The sequence below is a fragment of the Orbicella faveolata genome, unplaced genomic scaffold, assembly GCF_042242905.1.
Source record: "Orbicella faveolata isolate gen_17 unplaced genomic scaffold, um_ofav_v1 contig_25, whole genome shotgun sequence".
NCBI classification, from domain to species: Eukaryota; Metazoa; Cnidaria; class Anthozoa; order Scleractinia; family Merulinidae; genus Orbicella; species Orbicella faveolata.
The window spans coordinates 5,797,501-5,815,118 of NW_028301553.1; the positions used below are offsets into that span (position 1 = coordinate 5,797,501).

General features: G+C 41.1%; 1 protein-coding gene and 1 pseudogene across 2 annotated transcripts in view; both read right to left on the reverse strand.

Annotated features, from left to right (window-relative positions):
• The window catches only part of LOC110064371 (uncharacterized), a 10,878-nt gene extending 614 nt beyond the window's left edge, over positions 1-10,264 (reverse strand). The window contains exons 1-6 of one of the 2 annotated variants that reach the window (XM_089293133.1): positions 9,315-10,264; positions 9,270-9,284; positions 7,387-7,512; positions 5,209-5,276; positions 4,695-4,878; positions 1-4,207 (exon numbers count right to left, since the gene is read on the reverse strand). The exon at positions 1-4,207 is cut by the window's left edge and continues 614 nt beyond it. In XM_089293133.1, coding sequence (XP_089149259.1) covers positions 4,152-4,207; positions 4,695-4,878; positions 5,209-5,276; positions 7,387-7,512; positions 9,270-9,284; positions 9,315-10,194 — 1,329 coding nt within the window. In that variant the 5' untranslated portion in view covers positions 10,195-10,264 and the 3' untranslated portion in view covers positions 1-4,151. Of the gene's footprint in view, positions 4,208-4,694; positions 4,879-5,208; positions 5,277-7,386; positions 7,513-9,269 lie in introns of both variants that reach the window. The other variant, XM_089293132.1, reaches the window with a different exon arrangement.
• A 2,225-nt stretch (positions 10,265-12,489) lies between these two features.
• Positions 12,490-13,203, reverse strand: LOC149108717 (protein CFDP2-like; annotated as a pseudogene).
• Positions 13,204-17,618: the final 4,415 nt, after the last annotated feature.

Consider the following 17,618-nt stretch of genomic DNA (forward strand, 5'->3'; position numbering starts at 1 on the left):
CGTCCGCCATTTTGAAAATGGAAAGGCGGGAAGACGAACCGAAATCTACTGCGCATGAGCTGCGGTTTTTCCGCCGTGCCCCCACCTCCCTCAATTTTCACACCCAGAGCCAGCTTTCTCTCTGTCTCTCTCAACCGGCAAGGCCCTGGCACGAGAAAAAAGGCAGCTAAGTAGATTCTTGTACGAAGCTTTTCACGAATTCTTGGCTTGTTTCCTTCCCGAAAATATCACAGGCTAAAACCGTTTGAACACACCACCTAAAAGCCTTTAAGAAATGTAAAATAAAGGCTTACTTGGAGAGTTTTTGGTGGATTTCGCCCTCCAGATAGAGTTGTACTTCTGTTTTAAACGCCCTTTTGTTAAAATCTGTCTATGGTCCGTACGAGCGAAGTGCTGTGATCAAATGATTTTAGTTAGAAGTCAACCAGTAGATACTTCTATAGAGGATACCAGAGGTGAATTGGTGAATGTAGTAGTCAGAAAAGTGGCCAGGAGCTGGTATTTGTCTGCCAACAATTTGTGGCGGTAGGTCTAGATATCCAGTTGCGGCCATTTTTGTGTTTTCCTTATTGTTTTTCGTGACTCTGTCAAAAATATTTTGGCTTTCCTTAATTAACCTAAAAGGCCTTGAATCGATAACTTGCAGTAAAGAGCGCAGCTGAACACAATGGTTTCATGTCGCAAGGAAATAAAACGGTGTCAGCGATGTGCCTTTATGTGCCTTAAGCATTTCAACATGAGGTGGAGGAAATGAGTAGATAATTAATTAAATGAATAAATAAATAAATAAATAAATAAATAAATAACGCTTACATTGTTTTGCTTACTGTGACTTGCACATGAGATTTGAAGAAAAGCGAAGTACTGAACTTGTAGTTTGGAAGATTTACGTATTCTTCATTACGTTGAGAGAAAACTAAAGGGAAAACTGATACCGAAATTGGGAGTGCCTTTGCAAAAAAGACGTATTGTTCGACAATTTTTCTACTTAGTGAAGTCTTCGTGACAAATCATTTTCTCGGAAAGAGCTGGAAATTCTCCCAAAATTATTTCCCCATGCCGTATTTTTGACCCGAAGCCGATCTCTAAACTTTTGGCAGTATCAAAAACCCTCTAAAAAAAATCAAAGGGCTGGCGCTATTGTTGGGAAATTGATTTCAAATGCACCTTGAAGCTAGCGTTTTAATTGTTGCAGCCGAAGAACAATCCGAGCAGATTGTCACAGTGTTTGCCTGCAGTCTCCTCCATAACGCAAAACACAAAACAACAACTTTTTACTTAAGGTAGAACTTATAATAATTTTTCATGCGTCTTTCAGGTCTCCACATATTAGCTACTTCAGAAACGAGAAGAAACCTGGGGCGAGTGAGACCGTCAATCTCCCATCTTTTGTTTTGTCCCCCAGCAACGGTTAAGACAAAGACAAAGTTAATCGGCAGCATTTCATCTCCGTATCCCGGAACCACTTAGGCGCTACGAAGGGGAAGGAGAGACTTGCCGATTTCGTTCCCCGCCAACCTCGTTCCCAGGCTTTCTCTCTCAAGGGAGGCAGAGGAACAAGATAGGTTCCCCGCATCCCCGGCTTGTCATATTTCTGCGGCGAACGACTCGAATGAGTGAAGATAAATTGCAATGAACCAGCGTGCAAGGTTATATGGGAATATTTAAACTGATCTGAACTTACAGTCTTTGAAATCATTCTTTAATTAATCTATGGCAGTCTCTGAGAGCAGATTTGAGACATTTGACGACTTATTCAGTGACTGACTGGCTCCCTTGACAGTTGGCAATAAGTTTGTTGCTTTTTTGACAGCTCATAGTTAATTTTAAGGCCGTTTGACGGTTACCCCTTCAAGACCATCTTTTCTCAACCACAGATGAAAATTTAATTTTTTAAACTTTATTTTGTAGGAGTTACAACTAAAACGTACAATCGATCAACAACTTCTTAGTCTAAAAACCAACACATACTGATGCCACCCTCAGTCAGTAAAAAGCGCGGTATTGTGAAATGTCTGTATGATCGGGCTAAACGTCTCGTGACCAACCAAAATTGTCGAACGAAAATTGTCGTTTAAGTTCGCTCGCAGTACATCCACGCACTGAGCTGTGATTGGTCGGTTCGTGAATTCTTAAGAATGAATGAGAACACTGGAAACAGTGGTTTCTTTGATAGCCGAATATGTGCTTCGAGCTCAACGTAAAAACCTAGGGTCTATGGATCGTTAACTCAAAACTAACTTCTAGATTGTAGATTTGGTACCAATCACAGCTGTGGCTTGACAAAATGCCTTTAAACCTAAGCTGAACGTGATCCTAATTTTATCTGCAGCAAGCGTAAAACAAAAGCTATATTTATATGGCAGAGTATATAGTTGTGCGTGGGTAAGCTAACCACTAATTACACTGCAGAACGTGCCATTGTCCGATGGTATCGGAAACTAGGATTTACGCAGTTCTTTGATCATACGCACACGTATTTGATCTAAGAAACTTACCATATAATCGAACACCTAAACCTACTAAACTAATCATGCAAGTTGTATTCTCAACAAGAAGAGATAAAAGTCCTTGTCACTTTAGCATAGAAGAACCGCAAACCGTTTAGAAGACACTTTTACACAGCTTGCTAAGGTAAGTGCAATAATGAACAAAAGTTGTTTACAACCATTCAGAGAACTAAAAGTTAATTAGACTAGACAGGGTTTGAATTTTGGTTTAAACACAGAAAATAATAAAGGTCGGTGCGGTGACCGAGACGAGACCAACGCAATGTACCAATACCCAAGCAAATTTCCTGGCTTTACAAATTGACCGTGGGAAAGTTTGCTAATATAGTAATTGGTTATGCGAGTGAGCTAAAGTGACAAGGTGACTTTGTTCCTCGGTATTACAAACTTACAAACTTACAATCGGGAACTCCGCCTAACGGTCACCTTGTCAACACGGTCACCCCGTTAATACGGTTTGGCCTGTCCCGATTGTGCTCGTAAAATGCTGGAAAGCTGCTCACTGGAATGCCAAAAAGTTGCTTGAAAAGTGCCGAAAATCCAAAAAGTTGCTACCTAAATTTCTTTATATCTTTATATAAACGTGAATTAAAAGCTTTGTTTTGCTAATTGCTAACATCAGTCAAGAAAGATAGCCTGAAACTTAGCTTTAAAGAGTGCTTTCAAATATGGACGAAATTTAAGGATACTCTTAAGTCTAACGGAAAAAAAACATTAGGCCTGCGAGACGTTGTCAATTGGCAGGTTATGTGTTCAAACTTCAAAAGATTGAAGACTGTTAAAAAAAATTCCGCATAAATTGAAGCTTTCTATGAAATCGATGACTTTTTTGTGCTTGATATGTGCTCTAAACCTATATTTTGCTAAAAAGTTGCTCAGAAAGTCAAAACTTGCTCGAGGTTGCTAGAACCGCAAAAAGTTGCTCCAAACGCCAAAAGTTGCTCCAAAGTTGCCGAATAGTTCAACATGCACGCTTAAGAGATGTAAGAGGCCAATCTTACCCCATTTATGACTAATCACGCACGTTATTTCATCGGTTGACATTACATTTTTTTGCGGTAGCTGGAAGCATACTTGAAAAAATCTTGATAGGCAGAAAGTAACAATTTCCAATTTTCAAAACCGCGCGTGTTGCGAAACATTTTTGAAGGATAATAAACGCAATAGCCTCCATTTGGTGCGAAAAGATGCTCGCACATTTGTCCTTGGACATTATCTGTTCCTCAAAGCTCACAGTTTTCCGTGAGCGTAGAAAACTGTTCGCCTCTTGAAACAGATAATGTTCGCGGACAAATATCTGAGAGTATTTCCGCGCCAAATATAATAAAGGCTATTTTATAATTCATCAAATATTTTCGTTCGCACGCGATTGGTCTAAACGCGTCATGTGACAGAGTATGTCCTAGCTAAAACGGGCGAATATCCGGTGATATTCCCTGATTTTAAAAAGATCTCACGTCTTGCGAAAAGTATTTGAAGGACAGTAAACACAATAGCTTCCATTTGACTTAAATAATATTCTCGGATATTTGTACTTGGACATTAACTGTTCCTCAAAGATCACAGTTTTCGCTTTTCGCTTCTCGGAACAGATAACGTCCGAGGGCAAATATCGGAGCTTATTTTCGCCCCAAATGGAGGCTATTTTTTATCTATCTTTTCTTTTCTTTCTTTTTTCTTTTTCCCAGATGTAGATTCTGTGGAAAAAAAAAAAGAAAAGCCTATGTATCACAAAATGTGTTGAGAATTAAAATACATTTGCATTGGGTGCCAAAGTTTATGTACCATCCTACGGAATTGCTAATACCCAACAGCGGCAACACTATCAATTGAACCAAAACGGCGAGGTTCCATGTTAGTCCCCGCTCAAAAAATGAAACTACAACGTTCCAGATAAGGCTAATGTTCCGCTTTCCGAGATACGACTATGCGCAGAATTCTCCGCTAATACCCGCATAGTCCCGGGATTGGGAGGCGAGGATTGACATTGACTGGTGCATTGGAAAGACAGTTTTGTTCGCCTGCCTTGCTAGTAGGTAGTATAGGAACTGCAATCTCCCGTTTAGTTTTCCGTCAATGCAGATTGGGAAATTTATCACAATCTCCTAGACACTTCAGGGTGTTGACTTCTGGCACCGGATAGTATGGAAATATGTCACCACAGTAAAATATGACGAAGATTACCTCTGTCAGAGCCTTGCTTTGTTGTCTGGCTGTGCGGTTCTGTAGGTTGCGCCTGTGAAACGCTCCCGTGGGGACTATCCAGACGTTGTATCGCGGACTCTGTCTCCCCAATTTCAGCTGCCAGTCGGTCGTCATTTGCGTGAACTGAGCCAACCGATTTGTGTGAGGTTTTTACCAAACTAATCTGCAATTAAAAACTGCATTTAAACTAACAAATTAAGAATCTTCGCTGATATTCTCAATAAGGCATCGCGCTTTACCTAAAGTACATTCTTTATATGAAAAACTGGCTGACAAAATGCATCTGAGGTGTACCTAGCTGAATGCAAACAAAACTGGTCATACTCGGAAATGGTCAAAACTAAACTTACTAACGGGCGTCTGTGTTATGCATCAGGTCTAGTTTAAAATTGAAATAGGGACTCAAAAGAAGTAAACAATATCAGAATAGAAAACTAGTTAAATTTTTTTTTATAAAAAAAAAATAGTTGTAGAAACATTAGATGTTACTCACTGGGCTTTTGAAGTCTTTCCTGGTGTCCTGGATGCGTCTGGGAGATTGATCGCTAGAGGAGTTCGACACTGTGAAAAAAGGAAGTTTTTCTTTTTCACTTGTGTTACAAATTTTTGCAGATCAACCCTTGACATACAAAATTGTTTCTACACGCGCAAATTTAATTTTACTCAAAGAATCCTTAGACCCCCTCCACATCACGCCAGAGAAATTTGAAAAGGCAGCTTTATTTCTACTCGATTCTACGGTGAGGCTAACCGTCCACACTAATCCGTCAAAAGTGGTCCATACCGCCGGAGCGTACTCCGGTTTCCTGGCATGAAGCGACCAGGAGAATTCCTAGCTCTCCAGCCTCCCGGAATGTGAGTCGACCGTCTCAGGGTTACCCAGCATTAAATTCACCGGTACGCACTTATTTATATCACACCTGGGCGGAGAGAGGGGAACAGTAAGGGGAACAGTAAGGGGAACAGTAAGGGGAACAGTAAGGGGAACAGGAATGGCGCAGTGATGAGAGTTCTCCCCTTCCACCAGCTCGGTGCCATATGTGGGTCGAGTTTGTTGTTGGTTCTCTCCTTGCTCTGAGAGTTTCTCTTCGGGTTCTCCAATTTTCCTCACTCCACAAAAACCAACATCTCCAAGTTCCAATTCGGCCGGGGTAAAGGACCCGCATGCAAACCAGCTGAGGCTGATGTGGTTTCCTCCCTTAATATTATAATTTCTTTATTATATATTTATTCGAGACTTAGCGACATAATGATACAACGACATAATCGCTTATGTTGGTAATGTAAACATCGACATAAAGACATAAGGTTAGGTGAAAAAAAGACTTAAAAAATGGAGCAGGAAACACTTATTTCGATTGCGATAATTCTTTTTCGTTTCTTCGACGATGGAAGACAAAGGGAAAGAATGCTAGAAGAAAAACGTGGACACAGCTGATCTTTCAACAGGAAGCTAGGAGAGCACACGGCCAGTACCACAACCTCTTCAGAGGGTTTAGTTTGGGTGTTCGAAATTATTATTTCAGGAATTAAAACGGAATTAACATTCCTGATTACACTTTACAGTCGCCGCCATTTTCAAAGAAGTGCTGGTGACGGACTTGGCTCGACAATTCTCGCACCGCTCTGATTGGTTCTTTGTTATGTTATTATGTCGATGATGTGCACACTTGTTTTAACAGAAACATAACGTCATAACGATATAAGGAAAAGATCACAGAGTTTTTTCCTGATGTCATGATGTTCATGTCGTCATGTCTTTACCTCTATTTTTAAGTCTTTTTTCACCTAACCTTATGTCCTTATTTCGATGTTCACATTACCGACGTAAGCGATAATGTGGTTATGTCATTATGTCGTTTTATTAAATAACTGAGCTACTAGGCGCGCTGTCATTGGTCGATAGGTGTGTTTAGATGAGAGTATGTAAACACGGTTGTGACGTCGTTTTAGACTCGCGCGTATTTTGGAGAATTATTTCATGAAAGCAATAGAGAGCAATCCCGTTGGAGCCTGAATTTTTTTTCAGACTTTATTTTCACAGCTGCTGAAGTTGTTTATGTGAAGTTTATATGAAATAATTCATATATGAAGAATGATCATCGCAGTAAATGTTCCAATTTAAGCAATTGGAAAGAAGAAGCCTGACAAAATCAGGGCTTCAACGGGATTCGAACCCGTGACCTCCGCGATACCGGTGCGATGCTCTACCAACTGAGCTATGAAGCCACACATTGGGAGCGAGGTCAATTTATTGAGTTCATATTTTCCCGTGAGGAGTGAAATGATGTGAAGTTTATATGAAATAATTCATATATGAACTGCGGTTGTAGATGAAAGTGAAGAATGATCATCGCAGTAAATTTTCCAATGCGATGATTAATTATATCTTCATATCTTTCTCCTCGATTTAAATATGTGATCTTTCATATATTCACTGGTAAAGTCAGAAGTGTTTTCATAAGTTTTAAAAACTGTAGGGAACATCGGAAGAAAGAAGCCATTAAAGTACACGCAATTGACGTGCGAATTGCGTAGGTGTCTAATCACAGTTGGATACCCACGTGATCGCGCGTCGATTACGTGACAAAGAGGCGCGCGGAGGAACCAATCACGATCAAGAATATTATAAATTTTTCGATTAAGATGCAAATGACAAAAACACTCTTACCATCTTTAAACTCCAGCTTCTTTTTAACGTCTGAAGCAAGCGAACCCACTTCAGCCATACGCGCTGTAGTCTCAGGTGTTAACCCTGGCCTATCTTTCTCATTTGTCGTCTTGTCCGATGTATCCCCTGTGAATTTGTATGTAGAGAGAATTATTACTGATATTTAACATAGATCAGTGTTACGTGTCAAAACAAGTCCATAATGAGATGGATACACTATCAAATACTCAAATACGCCTCAAACTTTAAAGGTTTTGTTGGCTGGGTAATGCTTATACCTGCTAAGACGCTAATGAAAACTTCAAAGACTTCCAAGTGTTGGGAAGAATGTATTAATAAAAAAATCGTCTCTCTCTTTGCCCTTTTTCAAATTTTAGATGTGCCTCGATTGAATCTACATTTGACATTACAAAGGGGTGGAATTCAAGGATAAAGCTACTGAAGCTGAATTGAAGCTCATTAAATAGCCCGGCCACAAGGATGGTATAAACGTGTGTGGATAGCTATACAAAAGATCTGGTGTTTTGCCAGCTACAAATTGAGAGTTGCTCGGTTCTATGTTCGACCTTAATCGTGTAAAAACAGATGAACCGCTCGCTCAAATTAAAATGAAGCGTTTTACTGCCTTAAGCCATTACACCGAAACATCCTGTTAATTAATGTGTTACCCATAATCTTATACTTTTCAGCAGTTACCTTTTTCGGACTGGCATTTTCATTATGTTTTTCGCGTTATAATACCACCCCAATATAAACTCGGTTTCTGCATGCCCAAGAAATGACAGCGTCTCAGAAAAAATTCCTTGAAATAATGATGTCGATTCAATTATTTCTTTGGATATGAAGTAATATTAAACTTCTCGCTTTATCAAAACTAGGTGCGGTCTAAATTGACGTTATAATCTCGCAGCTTTGTACGCGCTCATTAGTTGATCTAACAATTTTGTAGTTTAAAGTTACATAACGGTAAATTTTCTTCAAGCATTCTCGGGAACTGCGGAATTATCCAGTAGTATTTCTCGAATTTCGAAAATTTCATCTGGGAAATTTTTGTTTCTTTCAATTTTGCTCCGGAAACTGCTTATCTTGCTTTCTGATTGGCTCCCGGTTAACAGCGACTAGCGGGCGTTTTATCTTAGAATTTATATAAATGGAAAATGGAATGGCGATGTGTTATTAAACTTGATTACGAGCAGTCCCTCTTTTTCCTCAGTTCGTTGCGCAAGAAGCAAATTCAAATAGAGCGGAACATTCGTGCAGACGAGTAAAAATATACAGGGTAATCTTTTGCATACGTCTTATCTAACTTTCGTACGGAGCAGACCCAATTTACTACTAGTTGGAATTCGTAACAATAAAACTGTATAGAGGGTTTTACCTTTTTGTTTCAAATTTCGAATGTTCAATTCAATAAAGTGAATCATGATCATTCTCTGACATATCCACTGAACAGGCATGTTTTTCATGCATGCAAATCAAGATCGTATAGCCTGAAGCGTACCTGAAGTCCAGACAAAGATCTGTTGGCTATTGAAGCGATGAACTGAATTATCCACCAGAAAAAGTTGGCAAATTTGAATAACAAAAAGAGTGTTTTGAAACTGCAAAAAGCTAGAAATATGACTGGTTCATGCTGTCAGGGCAGCTGTTTTCAGTTCCTATTCGGCCGTTTCTCTGCTTCTAGAATGTCCTTACCGTAGATGCTTATGTTTTCTGACCCGAGAACTGAGTGAGAAGAAGCCGGAAAATAAAATGGAATTCGAAAGCGGACTTTGAGAAAGTCTAACATCAACCTTTTCAAATAATTTGAGCATAGTCACAACTTTGTTACATAACGAAAGTCAGCCGGAAAGTGCACGACTGAAAATACTGCTCTAGCTTACCTCTATCTTGCTTGATGAAAGGTTTAGTCTTGTACGTAAGCAGACTGTCAAGTTTAAGGATAGCCACAACAGGCACATGATCCAGCAGTGGATTTTCGCTGCTTTCATCTTCTAAATCGAGAGGCTGTACCCAATACACTGTGATGTCAGAAGGAATTGTAACTGAGGCGATAAAGTTATCCTTGTAGGATACGAAATTACGGCCAGGTCCTCGTGACTCCCGCTTTTTGTCTCGATTGCATAACTTATAACTTGATATCGTTACTCCGTATTCTGTTTGCTTAACTTTACTTGTGTTCAAGTTAAAGTCCCCTCCAATGATAAACGAGCGTAGCCCTTCCATCTCACAAACTTCACGCAAGAAGCGAATGAGACCGTGGAATATTTTTAGTTTAGTGACTTCGGATGGACGCCATGGTCCATGCCATGAAACTGCCAAGAAGGATGCGTTTGTTCTACGACTTCTTAATTTAACCATGGTAGTTCTTGTCCTTACCTCACTCACGTCTACATCAGATTCCTCCTTTTGCAACTTTTCCACAATTTTTGTGATTGATACCTCCGTACCTTGCACAGGGTCGCCATCAAATTCTTTCGGGCGCCACATCACCGCCGATTCCTTATCCGTAACAGCATACTCGTATTCACCATAACATTTCTCGACCACCTCTGTCTCAAATTTGTCTGGAACTTCTTGACAAAATATCACAGAGGCAGAGGAACGCTTGAGAAATGATCCAGTCAGGTGTCTCCGATTATCCGTAATTCCTTTTCCATGGTTCTTCCCGTTCATGTTGATGGTTATGATGTTATGATATGATGAATCATGTTCAGTTACCCCATCCGGGATATCTAACATTCGACTCCGAGTACCTTTATAAGTTGTAGACGCTCCTGGAGTTTTAGCTCTTGTAGGATCCTCCATCGATCAGATCATACGGACACCTTTGTCAGCTTTGTAGCAATAGTCGTGTTCGTTTGCGATTGCCTCGCGATTGCGGACGTAATTAGTCACCAGCACCCCCATTCCCTCAATTTTTCGTACCCAGAGCCAACTTTCTCTCTGTCTCTCTTAACCGCCAAGGCCCTGGCACGAGAAAAAAATCTTCACAAATTCATGGCGTGTTTCCTTCCTAAAAATGTCACAGGCTAAAACCGTTTGAATGGTCGCATCTCTGTTAGTCATACGCCATGTTTCACAACCGAATAACAGACTAGCTATAACGTTGGACCTAAAGAACTTCAGCTTAGTTTTCAATTTCAGTTGACTGCTCTTCCATATTTTTCTAAGCTTGCTGAATGCTGCTCTGGCTTTTCCAAGTCTGCTTTTCATGTCTTCATCTGAGCCCCCCTCCTAGGTCACTGTTCCTCCTAGATAAACAAATTTCGACACCGTTTCCAGTTCTTTTCCATCGACCCGGACCTTTCTGCCTGCGGTGTTGTTCCAGCACATCATCATGGTCTTTGCTGTGTTTATCTTGAGGCCCGTCATTTTTGCATAACGTCCCAGGTTGCTGACTTTAGTTTGGATATGACTTCTACTGCTAGAGATCAAGGCTAGGTCGTCCGCAAAGTCAAGATCTTCTAGGAAGTTGTTGAAATTCCATCTGATACCCGTGTTCCCGTGTTTGGTGGTCTTTCTCATAACCCAGTCCACAACAAGCAGGAAACGAAACCCTGACATACAACAACCCTGTTTAACATCGGTTTTGATCTCGAACCAATCGTACACACCTGACCTATCAATTACAGCGCATTCACTCCGACTGTACATCACTTTCACCATCGTCACAATCTTCTCAGGAATGCTGTAGCTCCTCACAATCCTCCATAGTACAGAACGATCTACAGAATCAAATGCTTTCTCGAAGTCGACAAAGCAGACATAAAGGTTGGCGTTCCATTCAATACACTGTTCAACGATATTGCGCAGTATAAATGTTTGTTCCGTTGTACCGCGGCCCTTCCTGAAACCTGCCTGTTCTTGGCGCAATTTATTATCAATTCCAGCCCGTATTCGTGTAATTATGATTCTGCCTAGAACTTTTGCTGCAACCGCCATAAGCGTTATGCCTCTCCAATTGTTGCATTCGGTGAGATCGCCTTTCTTTGGTAGTTTCACTATCGATCCCCGTTGCCAGTCCTCCGGTATTTGTTCTTGCTCCCACACCTTATGCAAGAAGTAGTGTAAGACATCCACAGATGTTTCCAAATCTGCCTTTAGAATCTCAACGGTCAAACTATCAACCCCCCACAGCAGTTCCGTTCTTCATCTTCTTAAAGGCTGCATAGATTTCAGCCTTTGTTGGTGCATCAACGTCAATAATTGCTTCAGATTCAGGAATTACATCCCCGTCATCAAACTCTCCTGTATCTTCAGATGCTGGACGATTCAAGACTTCAAGGAAATGCTCCTTCCATCGTTTTTGTCTTGTTTTGTCAGCAGCACTCCCTCTTTGCTCTTTATCATATCCATGGTCTTGCCCTTCTTGGTTGACAGTTTCCTGGTAGCGTCATGACTGTTTTAAGGTGGCCCTGCTCTGCAGCTTTCTGTGCTTCTTCGGCGACCTTCTCTACCCAGTCATTCTTGTCTTTCTTGAGCTGTTTCTTCACCTCCTTGTTTTTGGTTGAATATGCACTTCTGAGCTGCTCCCTGACCCTTTCTGATCTAGTGGAATCCATTTTCCTTTTCAACTCTCTCCTGTCATCTATTTTCTTCCAGCTTTCAGCACTGATCCATGGTCTGTTTGACCTTGACTGAAACCCCAGAACCTTTTCAGCTGTTTTTTGATACGTTTGCTTGATCGTCTTCCAGTCATTTTCCACATCTTGAGTATGATCATCACCGTTATTGGCTTCATCATCTGCCAGGCAGCTAAATCTGTTCCGAAGTTCGATTTTAAAACTCTGCGCCACCTCAGGCACTTTGAGCTTGGCGGTGTTGTACTTCCTTAATCTATCTTTGTTCTTCTCAACTCTACACAGCCGCAACTTGATCTTTGCGATGACTAGGTGGTGATCGCTGTTGACATCGGCTCCACGAAATGCACGGGTGTCTAGTACTGATCTTCTAAACTTTCTACACACGGTTACATGATCGATCTGGTTCTTGGTGCGGGCGTCTGGTGATACCCATGTGTGCTTGTGGATATCCTTATGGGGAAACAAAGTGGTTGTGATGACCATATTGTTGCTTGCGTACAGTTCGACGAAGCGTTCCTCATTTTCTGACCTCTCCCCATGCAGTCCGTAGTGGCCCACCACTCCTTCTTAACCATCTTGTTGATCTCCAACCTCCGCATTCCAATCCCCCATCAGGATCACTACATCATGTTTTGGGATTTTGTCAAGGACTTTTTGCACCTGCACATAGAAGACATCTTTTGCCTCTTCCTCGGCGTCGTTTGTGGGAGCATACACTTGGACAATGCTAGTTCTGATATAACGTGAGTTGAACCGCACAGTGATAATTCGATCATTCACAGGTGACCAAGAAATTAAATAGCTGGTTGCCTTCCAACTCAACAACATGGCTACACCGCTCAGGTGTGCATTATCGTCCCCTCCTGAGTACAGCAACGTTTCGCCTGTTTGTACCCTCATCCGCCCAAAACCAGCCCATCTGCATTCACTGATTCCCAGTACATCGATGTCGTATTTCCTCATCTCTCTTCCTACAACTGCTTTTTTCCCTATTCCCTATTTCCCACGTTCCTATCTTCATAACAGATTTGGGTGTAACCAACGTCTCTATCGGAGAGCAGGCTTCCTTTCGGCTTACACCTGTTCCCGTCATCAATCCATCCTCCCATATGGTAAAATTATCATTTGGAGTTAGGCAAGTAGTTGCGCTGTTCCCCATGTAACATTGCTTGTTAGAATTTCCGGTTTCTGTAATCGATAATTTTTTACGAGATCGGGGGATTGGCCCCATGCCCAACCCCCAACCTGGAGGGCCTAGGTTTTCTGTCAGGGTGTCCTTCCCTTAGCCACAATATCCCGTTATATGAAAGGCGCCGGATACCCGCCTTTTGCCGTTGTCGCTCAGCTGCAGTACAACTGCATTACCGGGGTTATGACGAGGACATGCGACAGCCGACTTGGTGGCAGAGTCTTTGACACGGTGGGCATTTCCTGGCATTTGCGAAGTACACCTGGTGGCCCCAGTGCACTCCACCAGGGCAACTTACCACCCTGAATACACCACCTAAAAACCTTTAGAAAATATAAAATAAAGGCTTACGTGGAGAGCTTTTATATTTAGTGGATTTCTCTTCTAAACTACGTTTAGTTTGGAGTCTCGGTAAACAAATTTGAATTAAAACTTCGGGATCTTGAGAGATCGTCGTCCATATGTTTCATAGCGCATGGACCAGTGCACAAGGGTCAAGCCAAGACAGCTAGAATTTCCTCGATAAAGACCTTTGACAGACCTCCATTATTAACTCAGCTTCAATTCAAAACAAAAATTAAGTAATTCCACATTTGCTTAACTTCATTCAATCATGCTGACTGTGGCAGCTTTGGACGCACTAAGGAGATCGCTTATTTTTCAACATACTCCAAAACCCGAACAAATTAGTACCAATGCGCGTAAAAATATCGAGGGTCTGCCTTTAAAATATTCTCTGGCTGAAAGGTAAGGACACTCTGCAAGCTTTCAATTGTCCGAAATACAGTTTTCAACATATGAAATAACAAAAATGTTGTGAGAACGGTTAACCCACTCTTGCGAAGAGGTGAGCTTCGAAGCACTTCCGCCAGTTTGCGCCAGCTCCTACTGCTACTACAACTATACTTCTTCTTACTGACTTTACTGATTCTACTGATTGTACTGATTAATGCAAGCTCGACGGTTCCCAGCTAAATACTTAAATTGCAGACATGTTTGGGTTTACTGACCTTGGGAACTAAAAAGACCACCCTGGCTTAACTTGGACAAAAACAAAACACACCAATTGAACGTAAACAAATAAGTCATAGTGAACCAATGAAAGCGATGGCATGGGAAAGATAATTCTTCGTGGAGGTCTCACCCAAGGGAAGCAAGACTGCTCAAACATTGACTATCGTGAGACCAATTGTTAAAAGTTAGAGAAGCTACAGTAAATAAAACAAACAGCAAAATTAACTGGACAAGGGAAAGATGTGTGTGGCCTGACATTGATGATCACGTTAACTGAAGTAAAGACCAAATTGAGCTTCTCAACAAAAATATCTAAACAGCAGACGACATAAAGAATACAACAGAACACGATTTTGAAAACCAACTAGAATGCTCGATTGTCTCAGTACAGGATGTGGTCCGGATCATGCATAGCACAGTTCTAGTGCCTCTGACTGCCGTTTAACAAATTCTTGCGTATTCTGTAAGTCAAACCTACAATCTGCTTACGATTAATAATAATAATAATAATAATAATAAAATATTTATATAGCGCCAATATCCTAAAAGTTCAAAAGCGCTTTACAGTTAGAAATATTAAAAACACTTAAGACAAATAAAGTAAAAATAAAAAAATGTCGCTAAAAAGTTATAAAAATGCTTTCTTAAGCCTACGACACCAAAAACATTGTAACATGCCGGGGTGGGGATGGGAGGGGGTGGGGGGGCTGTCTGAGTATCCCTTATTCGGCTAATTTCTAGCTATTTCTGACTTCGATAGATATAATTTTCTGTGTTCCAACAAATAATGGCACTGACTTGAGGTAAGTTAACAGTCTACAGTCTATCAACTTTATTGGTCACAAAATTACAATATAATTAAAAGAAGAAAAGGACCAATAGGAATTGCGCGAACGGGAAAATAAAGTTACCCATGCGAGACGCAACCCTAGAAGCTAGTAAGAATGGTGATAGAAAATCTTAAATTTGATAAAAATCTAATAATTACTTATAGTTAAAAATTATAGTTAAATCTAATTAATTACAATAGTTTAAAACAAAATGCGGATAATATTAGTCACAGAAAATTAAGAGCGATGGCAAGGGCAGTTACGGAAGAGGAACCAGGAGCAGGGCATGTCAATATCATAGGTAGTGTCCAGTAAAGTAAAATAAGTGGCGTGCAAAAAATATTTGAATAAACTTGGGCTATAAAATTTGTCTTGAGGGGCGAGATTACAGATAGTGTTCCAGGGTTTTACAATTCTATTGAAAAAAGAAGCTTGAAAAGTTGCGGTTTTACAGTAAGCAGGTTTTAGTACGAGGGTGGGGTTCTTAGAGCGGGACCGGCCATGTGTGGTAAAAGTAACATATCGTTCAATTTTTAGGTCAGTATATCCAGAAATACAGTTATAGAGAAATAAAAGATCTCTCAGTTCCCTGTCATATGTTAGTGGTAACAAGCGAAGAGTCAGCAATCGTTGTTTGTAGGACATCTCGCCGATTCTAGTCCTTAGTATCCAGCGAGTGGCGCGCCTCTGGACTCTTTCTAAGATTGTTCTCAAATTGACACTAGCAGGAGACCAAACTTCCGTGGCATAAGTAAGCTGTGACTTCACGAGAGATAGATAAAGTGTCCGCCTTACTTTGATGTCGGTCATAAGTGGGCAAGTTCTCTTTAAGAGTCCCAGCATTCTATTAGCCTTGAGTACAATACGCGTTACATGCGAGTCCCACGTTAGATTTTTAGTAATAGTTACACCGAGGTCTTTTTCTTCCTGAACGCGTTGTATGTTTACCTCGCCAAGGTGATATTCATGATTTACAGGTGTTTTCTTTCGCGTAATTGTTAGCACTTTGCATTTGGAGGCATTGAACTTCATATTTGATTCGTGGCTCCAGGTGTTTAAACTTGTCAGATCCTGCTGGAGAATAGCACAGTCCTTCACTGACAAAATAGTACGGTGCAGCTTGGTATCATCAGCATACAGAGCGGTGCTGGTTTGCTCATGGATGACATCAGGGAGGTCATTGATAAATATCACAAAGAGGAGTGGGCCGACAAGACTACCCTGGGATACACCGGAAGTGACCGGTAGACGCTCAGAGGCGGTGCCGTCAATCACAACCCTCTGCGATCTGTCCTTTAGGTAGTCAGAAAACCAATCTAACAGTTGACCTGTGACACCGTACCATTTCAGCTTTTCAATAAGAATGACGTGATCAACTGTGTCGAAGGCCTTGGCAAAATCAAGGTACAAAATATCCGTCTGTTTATTTTTGTCGAGTGCCTCCCCGATTGAATGAAGTACGGATAAGAGTTGCGAAGAGCATGAACGGGAACGCATGAATCCGTGTTGTAAGGATGTAATTGATTGCGAGACATGGGAATAAAGTCTATTACAAACGCAGCGTTCCATAACTTTACTCACAATTGGTAAAAGTGAGATTGGTCTGTAATTTTCAGCTGGCTCTAAAAGATCTTTTTTATGAACCGGAGTAACATCAGCTGACTTCCATTCTGATGGGAACCGCCCAGTACGCAGAGAATGGTTGAATAGGGAACAAAGACTTGGCGCGATCTGCTCACTGCACTCTTTAAGAATACGCGCAGGAATTCCATCGGGGCCAGTGGCTTTTGACGGATCCAAAATAAACAAGCAATCTCTCACCTCGTTGAAAGATAGTGTGATCTCAGAAAGTTCCATATTTATTCTCATGGGATACATTTGCAAACTGCGTGCTTTGTCCTGCTTGGATGATGTAAACACAGAGCAGAAATAAGCATTAAAAGGCTCAGCCTTTTCGGCTGCAGTTTTTGCTGATTTCCCGTCAAAGGTGATCTCAGTATTCGAGCCCGGTCGATGATGTAGGATAGCTTTGTGATAGTTCCAGAATAGTTTAGGGTTTTCCTTTAAAGAGCCTTCAATTTTAAGGAGATAGTCGCGATGTTTTTGTCGAACAAGTTTCTTGATTTCATTGCTTAAAGATCTAAGCTTTAGCTTCCGTTCCACGGTTTTGTTTTCACGATATTTCCTCAGGGCACGGTACTTTCTGCGTAATGCAGACTTAACTTCCCTGTCTATCCAAGGAGGAGAGTTGGTGTCTCTAATGGTCTTCATTGGGACACATTCAGCAACTGCTGCTAGAAATAAATCTTTCCACCGAGACCAATAGATGTCAACATCGTCGGAGTGCGACATGTCAGAAGGTAGCAGCTGTAGGCGACTTCGCAGATCGTCAAAATCTGCCCTTTTGTAGTCGTACGTTTTACGGCGCACACGCTTTGATCGCTTGAATTTCAGTCGGATAAAAAAGTCCACCAAATAATGGTCAGAGGGAAATTCATTTTGCAAAGGAGAAGTTGTAGAAACATGGTCTATGACTTCGGAGAAGTTACATAGAAGCAGATCAAGTTTGTTTCCAGCAATATGCGTTGGACCTTTGATAAACTGACGAAGAAA